Source organism: Echinops telfairi, unplaced genomic scaffold (assembly GCF_000313985.2).
Source record: "Echinops telfairi isolate 266 unplaced genomic scaffold, ASM31398v2 ScPeMD7_7469;HRSCAF=8507_1, whole genome shotgun sequence".
In the NCBI taxonomy this organism is placed as follows: domain Eukaryota; kingdom Metazoa; phylum Chordata; class Mammalia; order Afrosoricida; family Tenrecidae; genus Echinops; species Echinops telfairi.
Window position 1 is genome coordinate 5,383,889 of NW_022111373.1, and position 13,670 is coordinate 5,397,558.

Consider the following 13,670-nt stretch of genomic DNA (forward strand, 5'->3'; position numbering starts at 1 on the left):
TATGTCCTTACAGGGTCACTAGGCCATAATCAATTCAATGGCAATACATTTGGTTTTGGTAAGTTCACTAGGGGAAAAAAGGGGATTCCAAAAAAAGCCCCTAATACTATTATACTAAGTACTATATATACCTATATATAGTATGAGGTTGTCAGGAGGCCTGGTGCCAGGCCAGAAGCCCTGGTGGTGCAGTGGTTAAGCCCTCATCTGCTTAACCAAAAGGTTAGTAGTTAGAATCTACCAGCGGCTCCACGGAGAAGGATCTTTGACAGGGTCACTGTAAGTGCAACTGACTTGAGGTCCATGAGCTGGATGGGTTGTGGTCCTGAACCAAATACATGTTCTGGGTTTCAATTTCCTCAAAGGACAATCAAACTGAATTCATGATTTCCAATGTTGTATTTTGATCTAAGCTTTAAAGGATATTTTAAAAAATGTTCTATGAGCAAATATATTGAAGACTTTCTGGGTGAAACAGCTTTTTTAATTAAGGACTTAGCACAGCCCTTTATACTGATGTACAGTGCTATGACCTCTACTGGAAAGGGAGAACTGGACACACTAGGAACGTTTCCTAAAATCGTTTTACTATGCATGAAACCTAGAAGAGTAGGACTCCAAGGAAAGAAACCCTGAACTTGTTGAGCCCCCATCATAAAGGAGACCAGACTTACTTGCCAGACAGTGACCAGTAGAAACCCTCCAGACCGCTGTCTTTGGGCCTGAGGATTAACTCACCTCTGTGGGAGACGAATCAACCACTTATGATCAAAGGGCAGCACTTACCCAAAGTTCAGAGGGTTAGGAAAGGAAGAGGGATGGGAACAGGAAACAGGGACAAAGTAGAGTAAGTAAAGGTGGGTTCAGGAGATTGCAATGGATGAGTTGAAACAAAATATGTATGTTAACCTAATGTTCTGTTCTGAAACCTTCACTTGCAGTTCACAAAAAGTAGGAAAAAATTTTAAATTTTTGAAAATAATAATTTTAAAAAGCTGAGTAAACTATGCACATACAAATATTTCCAGTGATAAGCCACCTCAACAAGCATCAAATGAACAACAGCTTCAGCTGGTAGGAATGAGGCGTAGGACTCCAAAACTTACATCAACGGCAGCATCCTCATCATCTGAATCTTGCAGGCCAAGAGCTGCCTTTTGCAATTTCTTCCTCTCATTAGCCAACGCTTGTTCTGTTTCATCAAACTTGAATCCCTTACCAGAGAACCCACTACTCTTTTTAATGATTTTCCCCTCCTTTCAAAGAAAAACAAAAAGGTTAATTTCACAATAAAGACTTTTTAGTGTTAGGTACTGACTGCATTTATGTATTTTCCAACGGAGTAAACCAGTGCACAGAAACCCTTCATTTGAGCATGTGGGAAAGTACAAGTACTCTATGAAGACCACACAATCTACTACTAAACTCACACAGAAGGATTTTCCTCCTCCTCTCTCCAAAGAGATCACTAAAAGGAATCATATCAGGACTTGTAAGTATTATGCAACACTGGTGGCATAGTTTCCAGCATCATAGCAACACACACGCTACCACAGTATAACAAACTGACAGATGAGTGGGGATGCAAGGTTCACACAATCTCTACACAAATAACAGTGGTTAAGAAGACTCACAGCTTTCTGTTGATCTTTGAAATCACTCCAGAGCTTCTCCAGATCAGGAGGCACTGTCGTCCCGGACAACTCGAGGGCTTTTATTATGTCGCCAGCATAGCGAGCTTGGTCCTCTGTGATGAAAGTGAAGGCATAGCCCTAGCGAGGAATGAAAGACAAACACATCAGAGACTAACAAGACAGATCTGCTGAGATCACAAGTAAGATAACATCCGGACCACTTACATCCTACAAAGACTGATGCCATTTATCAAAGAATTTAAGGACACAGAATCCTAACAAGTTGTCTAATGGTTCAAAGGGAAATGTTTTTTCAAAATACATTAAGCAAAAATGGATCATTTCTAATTTCTTCATGGATACTGTGTGCCAATGAGCTGATTCTAACTCAGTGATCCTACAGGACAGAACAGAATTGCCTGGTCAGGTTTCCCAAGCCACATCTTTGAAGGACGCTGTTCGCCAGGTCTGTGAGCCTCTCTTGGAGGCAGTATTGACTCAGAGGTGGTAGCGAGTGTGGCTTTGGAGTGTGTTGAGTGGCTGGTGAGTCAGAACACCCAATTTTTCTGCGACCAGCCAACTGTTGAAGCATGGCACCACCAAAGTCCAAACGTACTGCTGCTGACTCATAGCAGCCCTACCGGGCAGAGAAGAACTACTCCACAGAATTTCAGGGACTGTAAATCTTATAAGAGCAGATGGTCTCATATTTCTCCCTCAGAGTGGACCTGGGCTTGACATGCTGACCTTGAGGCTAGCAGTCCGACACTTAACCAACTGGACCACAGGCCCCCATGGCATTGCTGGGGCTCCTAATTCCTTAATGAGTACAACCATTCATGATTTTCTATGAAATATATTTGAATTTCACAAATATTAGTTGATTTTTTTTTTGCTTGTCCACCCTTTCACCACTGCCTACCATACTACCTCCCAAAGCCAACCCGTATTAAGCTCCTAATTTCCATGTTTTCCTCTAAGTCCGAACAATGAAACATTAAAAATACTTATGCAAAAATACTTATATAACTACTTAAATATGCTTAATTATATTAATAAAGGAATAGTTTCATATACTTATTTATTTTTCTAACTGTTTAACAAAGAAGTGATTGGCTGAATCACCGCTCTTGGATTCTCTAAAAACCAAGACCTCACTCACAAGCTTCCAGCAACCTAAGAAGTTTCTGGGTCCATACAAGAGAAAAGGTGAAGTTCAAAGTAGAACAGTAGCAAACCTCATGCAGGTTTCCAACATAATATATGCTGCCCTACCTATGTATTCTAGACATTTTAAAATGGGATCTAAGATGTTTGGGTTTTTTAAATGTTATTCATTGTCAGCCTGCTTTTGTGCTGTCTTAAGAATAGTATTTCCCTTTCTATAGGGCTGTGTAACACATACACACACATATATGACAGAGACCATATGTGACCCACAGAAGCTAAAATATTTACCACCTGATTTTATGAAAGAACAGTTTTCCCAACTCCTCTAAATATCTCAGATGCAAAGAATCCAGGTATCACAAGTTATTACTTTCCATCTTTAAAATGGGACTAGAGTAACTCAAGGGCATATTACAAGGACAAAATGAAATGTGCAACACAATCAACTTAGAACAATGACTGGTATATAAGCATTCCATAAATGTCAGCTGTTACTATCATTAGACTATATGGAGTATCACATATATCACACGGTCCATGTTACCAACAATTAAAGCCTTCAGTTAGTCATATAGTTACCAGAATATACTTGCGTTAAAACACTAATATACATACACACATTTGATGACACCACACTTTAAAAAATACCAATAAATATCCAAAACAATATATGCATATACAAGGGGTTCCCCGGCAAAAAAACAGAAAAAAGCTCTGTCATGTGGAGTTTTCGTGGTACGCATTTTTTTCCCGGTAGGTGAGCATTGAGCAACGGAGCAACTTATTCTGAGTGAGTGCACCCAGTAGCATTGCCTGGGAAAGATCTCTCAGGTCACAGTGAATTTTTTCGTAAAAGCAGTTTTGCTCAAACTTGGCTTTTTGTGATGGCGATTTAAGAGGACAGCTCCTGGCTGTGAAATTTTGTTTCCTGATCAGGAAAAATGCCGCAGAAACTGTTGTGATGTTGAACATAACTTACAAGGACAGCGCTATGGGAAAAACTCAAGTGTACAAGTGGTTTTCTTGTTTCAAAATGGGTGCAATGTTGTTCTGCATATCTGTCAACTTCCCGAACATATGAAAATGTTGACAAAATTTGTGCACTTGTGCTCACAAAGACTGATGACAGACCATGAAGAGACAGGGGAGTTATCTGGACTATCTTGGAGCTGAGTCAGCAAATTTTATTTTATTTATTTTTTTGAGTCAGCAAATTTTAACAGAAGATTTGGGAATAGCGATTTTTGTGAAATGTATGCCTTGGGTTCTGACTGACTAGGAAAAAGAGCTGTGTACTGGAAACAGGATGTGCTTTGAAGGAACAGATTTGAAGCAGCCCAGACTTTTTCCCCAGGTTATTATTGGTGATGAGACAGGTTGCTACTATTTACCACCCAAAGCAAATATCAGGCAAGCCAGTGGAAGATGCCATTGTCACCTCACCCCCAAAAAAGCTCGACAAGTGAAATGGCAGATTATGCCGATGCTCATTTTTGTCGTTGTTGTTTTTATGTGAGGGGGATAGTACATTTGGAATTTGTTCCACCAGGTCAGACTATGAATCAAGCTTTCTATTTAAAGGTTCTGAAAAGATTGTGTAACAATGTGTGACAAAAAAAAACTTGATTTGTGGCAGATGGGGGACTGGTTTTGTCACCAAGACAATCTACCTGCTCATGCAGCCATCTCAGTGGACCAATTTTTGTGTGTGCAAAAATCAACATACTCTCTTGCCCCATGTACCTGACTCACCTGACCTCACTCCGTGAGACTTTTTTGATTTCCACAAAGAGGGACATGAAAGGATAGTGATTTGGTGATGTAAAAGAGGTGAAGGAAAAAATGAGGCATGTGCTGTCAGCCATCCAAATAGATGAGTTTGAAAAATGTTTCCCAGAACAGAATTTCAGATTTGACAAATGTATCAAGTGTAATGGAGAGACTTTGAAGGTGATAAGGTTTTTTGTAAAAAAAAAAAGTTAAACACATAGCTTTGGAAAAAATTCCATTTTAAAATAAAAAAATTCACCTCCCCCAAAAAATCCATTTTGGGGGGTACACTCTCATATAGCATATACATGTCATCTACATTTATACACATATAATCTATATGTTAGGTATATGTACATATAGATGATATATGTATAAACAATAATTTTTATTGGGAGACTACAAAGGAACACAATTAATAGTATATGCCTATAGACAACAACTAGACATCTGGTAATTTTAATAATACTTTGACTTGTATGTGTATATAAATGGTCAACACCAACTATTTCCCCTCCTCCACTAATTAAGGAATTTCAAAATGTCTCAAAAGACCCATTGCCTACTTCTTAAAATACTAATATTTCCACTTTATTGAAATCAATGGGTGTTTCCCTTACTTTGTTGCCTGCTCGTCCAGTTCGTCCAGCTCTGTGCACATAATCTTCATAATGGTTGGGGCAGCTGTAATTGACTACCAGAATAAGATGTTTCACATCCAGACCTCGGGCAGCAACAGAGGTGGCCACAAGAAGTTTGCAGGTGCCATTTTTGAAGTCATTTATGATGCTATCTCGGTCATACTGATCTATACCTGTAAGTAAATTAAAGAGTTAACAGCAAAGAGTTCAAGTTAAACTTATCATTTCCTCTGACACGCAAGAAAAAGATGTTATGCAAAGACGAAAGATCAGATTCAACTTATATGGATCAATTCCAATTTGCAAAATAGAGGAAACAAAAGAATAAGAAAATGTAATGGCAAGACCTAAGGTTAGTACTTCCAACTTATTTAAGAATCTTTCAAATATGCCTTATCCTTTGTCCCCTTTTCTTGGGTATAAAATTTTATAAGCACAGATATCTAGATTCAAGAGTCATGAAGCAAAACTTGTTCTGGGAGCAAAGAGAAAAAGGCAAGCATAATCAGCCTAGATGGACAGGCCTCCGGTACTTCTCCAGTAGTTTGTTCAGAGCCTGGTATTTACATACCATCTAGGAAAAAGAAGCCTCAAAGACCAGAAGCATCAGTAGTGGTCCCTGACAGGAAGAATCTTTGCCCTACCCAAACAATCCGAGTCACATGTGCATTTTACAAGAGCCTCAGGCAGTTCTCTTCTACTACTTCCCCACTGACCTTCGATCCCGCCACTAAATTTCCTTTGTCTCTTTATTTCCTATTACTGACTCTGTCTTTGTTTCTCTAACCTTCTTTTTAAAAGAATAACATAACCCCAATTTTATTCACAGATTCTTCCAGAATTTGGCTACATACATCAAGCAGGAGGTGAACCATGATCAGCTGAACTCAGCCCTTCTCACACATCTGTGCTCAGGTCACCTTTAAATCCTTAAAATTAGTCAAGACTCAGAAAGCATTAGTTTATGCAGTTACTTCCTGGTATCTAATGAATCAGAAGTTCAAATTGAGAAATCGGGGAAATATTTAAATGCATGTTAAAAATAACAATATTATCATAACAAAAATAAAGCTATTGCATGTTAAAATAAAAATGTTTTGTCAAAAATATTTTTCCCTAAGCATAAAATAACTAAAGAAAGATAATAGCATTCCCTGTATTGCATTTTTATAATCATGTCTGCCTTCACAGAAGCTAACCAGAGTCTCATACCTCTCCTACATGTTCTATCGCCTCAGGAAATTCCCTCATGAGAGAATGACAAATCCTGATAGTACTTGCAATGAAAATACTTTTGGCATGATAAAGACCCCCTGAAAGAGTTTGAGAGACTTTCTAGCTCCACACTTAGAGAATCATTTTATCTGAATCTCCATGCCCTTGTTCATAGATGTTTTGGCAAAACTATTATGCACATAATAGACATTTATGGGGAAAAAATTATTTCACTTATACACACACACACACACACACACACACGGGTGCATGTGGGTGCACACACATTCAGTCTTCTAGCAATATAGAAGCACCTATTGGGTCAGCCCTCCTGCAGATAATAACTGAACGCTGGACAAACAGGGAGGAAAAACTAGAGTAACTAAAAGCAGCCAGACTGGAAAGCAATTAAACTAGTTGCATCAACAGGGCTTTATTAATTTATTTCTTATATGACATTTTGCTTCGGGATAAGAGTATGGACAGTCTAGGTAGAGAGTCAAAACTTGAAAAGAAACTCACAGACTTATGATATGAAAAATCAGAAGGAAGAATTCAGGAGAAATTTATTACCTGAAAAGAATGGAGCTAAATCCCAAAAAGAACCATCCATGTGCACACAAACACTATTCAAATAGCTGGCTGACCCTAAACCACATGTGGATAAGGCAGATTCAGGCAACCCAACTACAGCTAAAAAATTCAATAGAGATTTGAAGTGTTACCTACTACCACAAAGACAAAGTCTGGGTCTGGCGAAGTTAATGACCTAGTCCAAAAAAAATCCATACTCTTGAGGGTACAACAGAAAATCTCGGCGTCTCTGTATCAGGCATTCTCAACTACGGGCCCGCGGGCCACATGCGGCCCACTGAGGGCATTTATCCTGCCCGCCGGGTGTTTTTGCCCCGTTTGTTTTTTACTTCAAAATAAGATATGTGCAGTGTGCATAGGAATTTGTTCATAGTTTTTTTTTTTAACTATAGTCTGGCCCTCCAATGGGTCTGAGGGACAGTGAACTGGCCCCATTTAAAAAGTTTGCGGACCCCTGCTCTATATCATTCATAAAACTGAAGCTACAAACCAACATTAGTGATACACAAAGAAGCAGGAAAACAAAGACAACCGCGATGTTATCAAGATGATCCAGCTGTTGTACTAGCAAAAATCTTACAGCACCTAGTATAAGGATAATCAAAGTTCATAAAGAGTGAACAGAAAATCTAATCAGAGGAACACGAAAGCAAAAGGGGATCAACGGGGAAGTCTAGAAGTAAAGAATGTAGTAACTGAATTTTAAAACGTAATAGCTCAGTAAATGGGTAATGGCAAAAGAATGAGTGAACTCCAAGACAGGATTCGAAGAAACAAATGGTAAAAATTACAGGGATAAAACGATATGTAAGCTTTTATCAAAGTTCAAAAGGGAAAGAAGATAGAATAGGACAGAAAAAATTTAAAGAACTCCCCAAATTTGGTTCAAGACACAAATTTACAGATTCTGGATGCAAAATAAAACAAACAAAAAGCCCAGAGCTGTATGTATAAATGTATATGCACCATATGACCAGAATCCTACTCCTGGCTCTCAACCCTTCAGGAAATTGAAGACAAGTCCACATAAAATTCTGCACATGAATACTTAACAGAATCTCTTTTCAAAACTGTCAAAAACTAGAAACAATCCAAATGCCCTTTAAGGGATGAGCAGATATATGCTGTTGTTTCCATGTAGTGGAATATTACTCAGCAATAAAAAATGAAATATTGACACGTTTAACAATTTGGATGAATCTCAAAGCAATTCCGCTGAGTGAAAAAATGAAATTGCAAAAGGTTACCTACTTTCTGATTCCATTTACATTTTTGAAAAATCAAAACCATAATGAAAGAGTAGAGGGAAATGGTTGTCAGGACAGGCTACATTGACAATAATTAACTTTACAGAGATAAGATGACGGGGGAAATGGCCTTATCCTATGTCCTGATTATGATGGCAGCTACATGCATCTAAACCCATGTTGGCATTCACAGGCCTGCACATCAGAGGCAAACTTTCTGCAAAAAAACAAAAGCAAAAAGTAATAATTTCAGCTTTTACTCTGCCTTTGTAGCCTAAAAACAGCCATAAATAACATGCAAATTAATGTACTGTGTTCCATTAAGATTATATTTGCAAAAGCAGATGGCAGGCCAAACTTGGCTAACAGACTGCTTAAAAAACTGCAGTACAAGCCCACATGGAAGAAGGACACACCAGTCTGTGTGATCATGAAGTGTCAACAGAATCAGGTAAAAGGCACTAGAAGACCCAAAACAAACAAAAAACATATTGTTGAGAATGAGGTGGGGCTGGAGCAGAGATCCCAAACCCGCCTGTAGACAACAGGACGTCCTCTCACAGAAGGGTCACAGGAAGGGATGAGTCAACCAGGGCGCAGTATAGCACCGATGAAACACACAATGTTCCTCTGGTTCTTTAGGGCTTCCTCACTGCCCACTATCTTGACCCTAGTCCTGCCTTTCCATTCTGGCTAGACCGGAGCAAGTACACCGGTACACATAAGAGCTCATGACACACAGAATCCAGGTCAGATAAATCCCTCGGGTACAGAATTGGGTGTAGCGATGCCATGAGGGTAAGGAGAAAGTGGGGAGAGGAGGGGAGGAAGGGGGAACTGATTGAATGATGGATGCATAATCCTCACCCCACCCCCCAAGGGGATGAACAACAGGAACGTGGGTGAAGGGAGACAGCAGTTGGTGTAAGACATGAAAACTAATAATTTACAAGTTATCAAGGGGTCACGAAGGTGGGATGGGAGGAGGGAGAGGAAAAAGAGGAGCTGATACCAAGGTCTCAAATAGAAAGTAAATGTTTAGAAAATGATGATATCAACATATGTACAAATATGTGTGAAACAATTTATATATGGAATTGATGTATAAGAGCTTTAAGAGTCCCCAATAAAATAATTTTTAAAAAACTCTGCAATAAACCAAAAGAAAAATTTCCCTCCTATGTTGTAGTTTTAAAACTTGTATCTATAAGATTAAGTCAAACTGCTTAAAAGCAAAGATTAAAAAAAAAAAATCTTGAAAACAAGCAGAAGACAAAAGTCACCTCACTAAAATGGAGGGGAAATCAGATTTTTGGCTAACTTCTCATTAGAAACGATGGGGCCAAAAAGACAGAACAACAAAAAAAGGAGCTGGGATGACATCTGTAAAGTACCAAAAGAAATGTACTGTCAATAAGAATAATTTTTAGATTACAAATATTCTTAAAGCAAACGAAAGAAAAAAAAATTGGGTAGAGAAAAACAAAGAGAAATGGATAGCAGAATACCTGTAATATAAGATATAATGAATATTTTTCAGGTTAATGGAAAATAACTCCATATTGGAACCTCAGATCTTAAAAATTAACATTAGAAATGGCAAATATGGAAATAAGGAAAATATTCTATTTTAAAATTAATTTCAGATGGTCCAAAGTCAAAATTATATTACCCCATGGGGATTGAGATATTTAAATGTAATACACCAGACAACTGTAGCAAAAAACAGGATAGGCATACTATGGTACGTGTGGATAAATTAATGCAAGACGCTTACATTCTTTGTGAAAGGTATGATACTAATTTGAAGAAAACAGAAAAGTGAAGAATATATAGTATCATTCCCAGAGCAACCATCTAAAAAATAATGCAAAGAGGAACACCTGAAAAGTCAACAGAAATATGAGAATGGCATTCAAAAAAGTATTCAAATTATCCAGAAGAAATGAGAAAGCAAAATGGAATGAACACATATTGGACAAAAAGAAAGTAAATAGCAAAATGGCAGGACTAAATCAAACCATAACCATCATATCAATGATTACACTAAACGTAAACAAACTCACTAAAACTCAATTGTCAAGCAGAATTTTAAAAGCAAGACCTAACTACATGTAGTCTACACATGATGGGTTTAGATTTAAAAGACAAGAGATACGTTGAACATAAAACAGAAAAACATATACCAAACAAAAGTAAGTATAAGAATGGTAGAGGAAACATTAATATTCTTAGGACTTTAAGAAACAATAACGCCAAAGAAAAAGGAACATGTTATAAAGACGAAAAGGTCCAATTGGTCAAAAAGCCATTATAATCATTATATAATTGGTCAAAAAGCCAGTATACAATTGCCTTTGTCACGGATGAGCCCTATAGGACCAGTGGTGTGAGTGGCGAAACAGGGAGGGTAAAGGGAGAATGGGTAGGAAAGAGGGAACCGATTACATGGAGCTGTGTGTGACCTCCTCCCTGGGGGACCGACAACCGAAAAGTTGATGAAGGGAGACGTCGGACAGGGCAAGATATGACAAAATACCCATTTATAAACTATCAAGGGCACATGCGGGAGGGGGAGCGGGGAGGGAGGGGAAAAATGAGGACCTAATGTCGGGGGTTTCAATGGAGAGAAAATGTTTTGAGAAACGATGTACAAATGCGCTTTACACAATTGGTGTGTGTATGGATTGGGATAACAGTTGTATGAGCCCCTAATAAAATGTTAAAACAAAAAAAACAATTGCCTTTGTCAAACCAAGCTTAACAATATATGAAGCAAAAAGGGGAAAAAGAAATAGACAAGTTCACAGTCATTTTTGGAGATTTTAATGTCTGGAGATTTTAATGTCATGCTTCCGCCAATGTCAAGAACTGACAAGACTTCTGTATAGATAGAACATCATGCAAGATGATACTCTCATCAAGAGGTGAGCTTATGCCTCCCTTCTCTAGAGTGCAGGACAGTCGTTGGGCCACTTTGGCTAATACAAAGTGGATGACGTGAAGCCTCTGCCATTCCAATATCAACCTTAACTGGACTGGCAGCTTTTGTTTCTCATCTCCTGGCCAAACAGCCTTAAGAAGAGGTCCACAAGGAAAGAAGCAGGGTCCCCATTCAGTAGTTCCACTCAGCCTCTGGTCAACAGCAAACTCCAACTTGCCACCCACAAAAGAAAACTAAGTAAAAGTAGGCTCCCAGGCCCAACTGAGTTACCCCCTGACACAGCACGAGCGATCCCAAGTGACTTCGGCCCGAATTGCTGATTCATAGACAAAATAAATGACTGTTATGTTTGTATGCCACTAAATATGGGACTGATGTATTACAAAGCCATAGATAACCAGAACTCTTGGTCAATGAGAATTATCCAAACGGTTTGATTTTTTTGAGTGTTGTTAAGTCCTACATACATGTAACAATAATATTACACAAAATTAAAATGTTATGTGAAAACATCAATTTAAAAAGTTTTCCATTAAAGCTCTATGAATCACTGTTATAATAGAGTATAACAAGAGGCGTCAAAAGACTGAGTTCAGGAAGGGGAAAAAGGGAGAACCCACCAAAGGTTGGATATCCACCAATACCACCCTCACCCCACCCACGAAGAGGACAAATAACAGATATGTGGGTGAAGGGAGACAATGGACAGTGTATTATTATAAAATAATAATAACAATATATAATTGATCAAGGATTCATGAGGGTGGGAGGGGAAAAAAGAGGAGCTTTTACCAAGCGATCAAATAGAAAATATTCTGGAAATGATGATGGCACATCTGTACAAACATGCTTGACACAATTGATGTGTGGACTGTTCTAAGAGCTGTAAGAGCCCCAATAAAACGATTTAAAAAACAGAATTCAATTCCTCGTTACTGCTTAATGGCTACAGAATTTAGTCAATGTTTTGTTTTGTTTTTTCCCAGAGCAAGATTTTCTGCCTGACTGTCTTCATTATTGAGATGGGGTAATAGTAATGCTTAGCCTCACAGAGCTGTGGTGAGCAAAAACTGAGACAGATTATATAAGATGTAGTTCTAAGTTATAAAACACAAAGTCAATATTACCATGCAGAACATAGCACTATGCCTTGCAAGTTACACACTTAATACATATTTCACCACGGGTGAAAGAAATGAAGCATTACCTCCATGAAGAGACATACAAGGATAAGAGGCTCTCATTAAATCTTTCAGAAGGCCGTCAGCATGCTCCTGCTTGTCCACAAATATGATGACAGACCCGGATTCTTGATAATGGCCTAGAAGCTCAAGTAACTTCAAGAATTTCTTTTCTTCTTCAATCACAATCTGAAAACACAAAATTATATCAAGTTAATGGGTGAAAATGCAAACATATGCCTTGAGCAGAAATGTTCATCTTATGTGTGATGAATAAAGACAAAATGTTGGTATATCTTAGGAAGGGATGAAAGATGTTAGTTTTACATTAATAAACCAGTGAGACCCAAAAATGTAGTTTTCAGAGAATAACAGGCGTACAAAATTATCACCTTTTCTATCTTTTTAACTTCAAGTCCTCTAGATCAAAGAATAAGACAGGTAGGTAACATTTTTGCCTCCCAGCCCATCCCTCCAAGTGGGAAAATCGAAAAAGAACATTTTAAAGAGTGCCACTGACTACCAGTGTATCTGGTAAAATGTTAAAAGCTGCAGTTGACACATGCTATTTTATTTTTAAAAATCATCTCCTACATCACAAATAACGACCAAAAAGAGAATCACACACACGATGTAAACCTCAAGTGAGCCTAAAAGACAGTACCCACCACTTGTTGTTCCACATCTGAGCAAACCACACTCCTGCCTCCAACCTGCACTTCAATGGGTTTACTCAGGATTCTGCGAGCCAGAGCCTCCATCGCTCTGGGGAAAGTAGCTGAAAACATAACCGTCTGTCGATCAGGACGGACATTATCCACAATGCGCATGACCTGAAAACATCACAAATAAGTATTGGTGAGAGTGGGCTCCAAAAAATATAAGATGTTAAAACTAGGTAGAAAGAACTTTTGGAGGGAATCAAAACCTACATCACTGACCTTTCAACTTGTTAATTTAAGATTAACACAGTTGTTTCCCCCCCTCCCAGTCGGCTCTTTCTCACAGTTCTCCATACGATGAAGTGGCAACTCTAATCAATCCAGATGGTTAAGCCAAAAAAATTAAAGAGTCATCTTTGACTATTCCTCTGATCATGTATCGCACAGGCAATCTATCAACAAACTCTAGTCTGTCTTTGAACTGCATCTAGCAACCATACTTTACTACAATCATTTCTTTCCTTCATTTACTCGGTTCATTTTTATTTTTTTATCAAAATAGAGAAGCCTGCTTTTATTGCTTTATGGGTTTTTTTTAATCACGTTACTGGG

At 38.3% G+C, this 13,670-nt stretch overlaps 1 protein-coding gene across 1 annotated transcript in view; it reads right to left on the bottom strand.

Moving 5' to 3' along the window:
• Positions 1–13,670, bottom strand: part of DDX46 (DEAD-box helicase 46) — a 59,626-nt gene that overhangs the window by 13,921 nt on the left and 32,035 nt on the right. The window contains exons 14-18 of the mRNA XM_045285133.1: positions 13,065–13,229; positions 12,423–12,585; positions 5,195–5,388; positions 1,635–1,772; positions 1,107–1,256 (exon numbers count right to left, since the gene is read on the bottom strand). Of these exons, the coding sequence (XP_045141068.1) occupies positions 1,107–1,256; positions 1,635–1,772; positions 5,195–5,388; positions 12,423–12,585; positions 13,065–13,229 (810 nt within the window). The remainder of the gene's footprint in view (positions 1–1,106; positions 1,257–1,634; positions 1,773–5,194; positions 5,389–12,422; positions 12,586–13,064; positions 13,230–13,670) is intronic.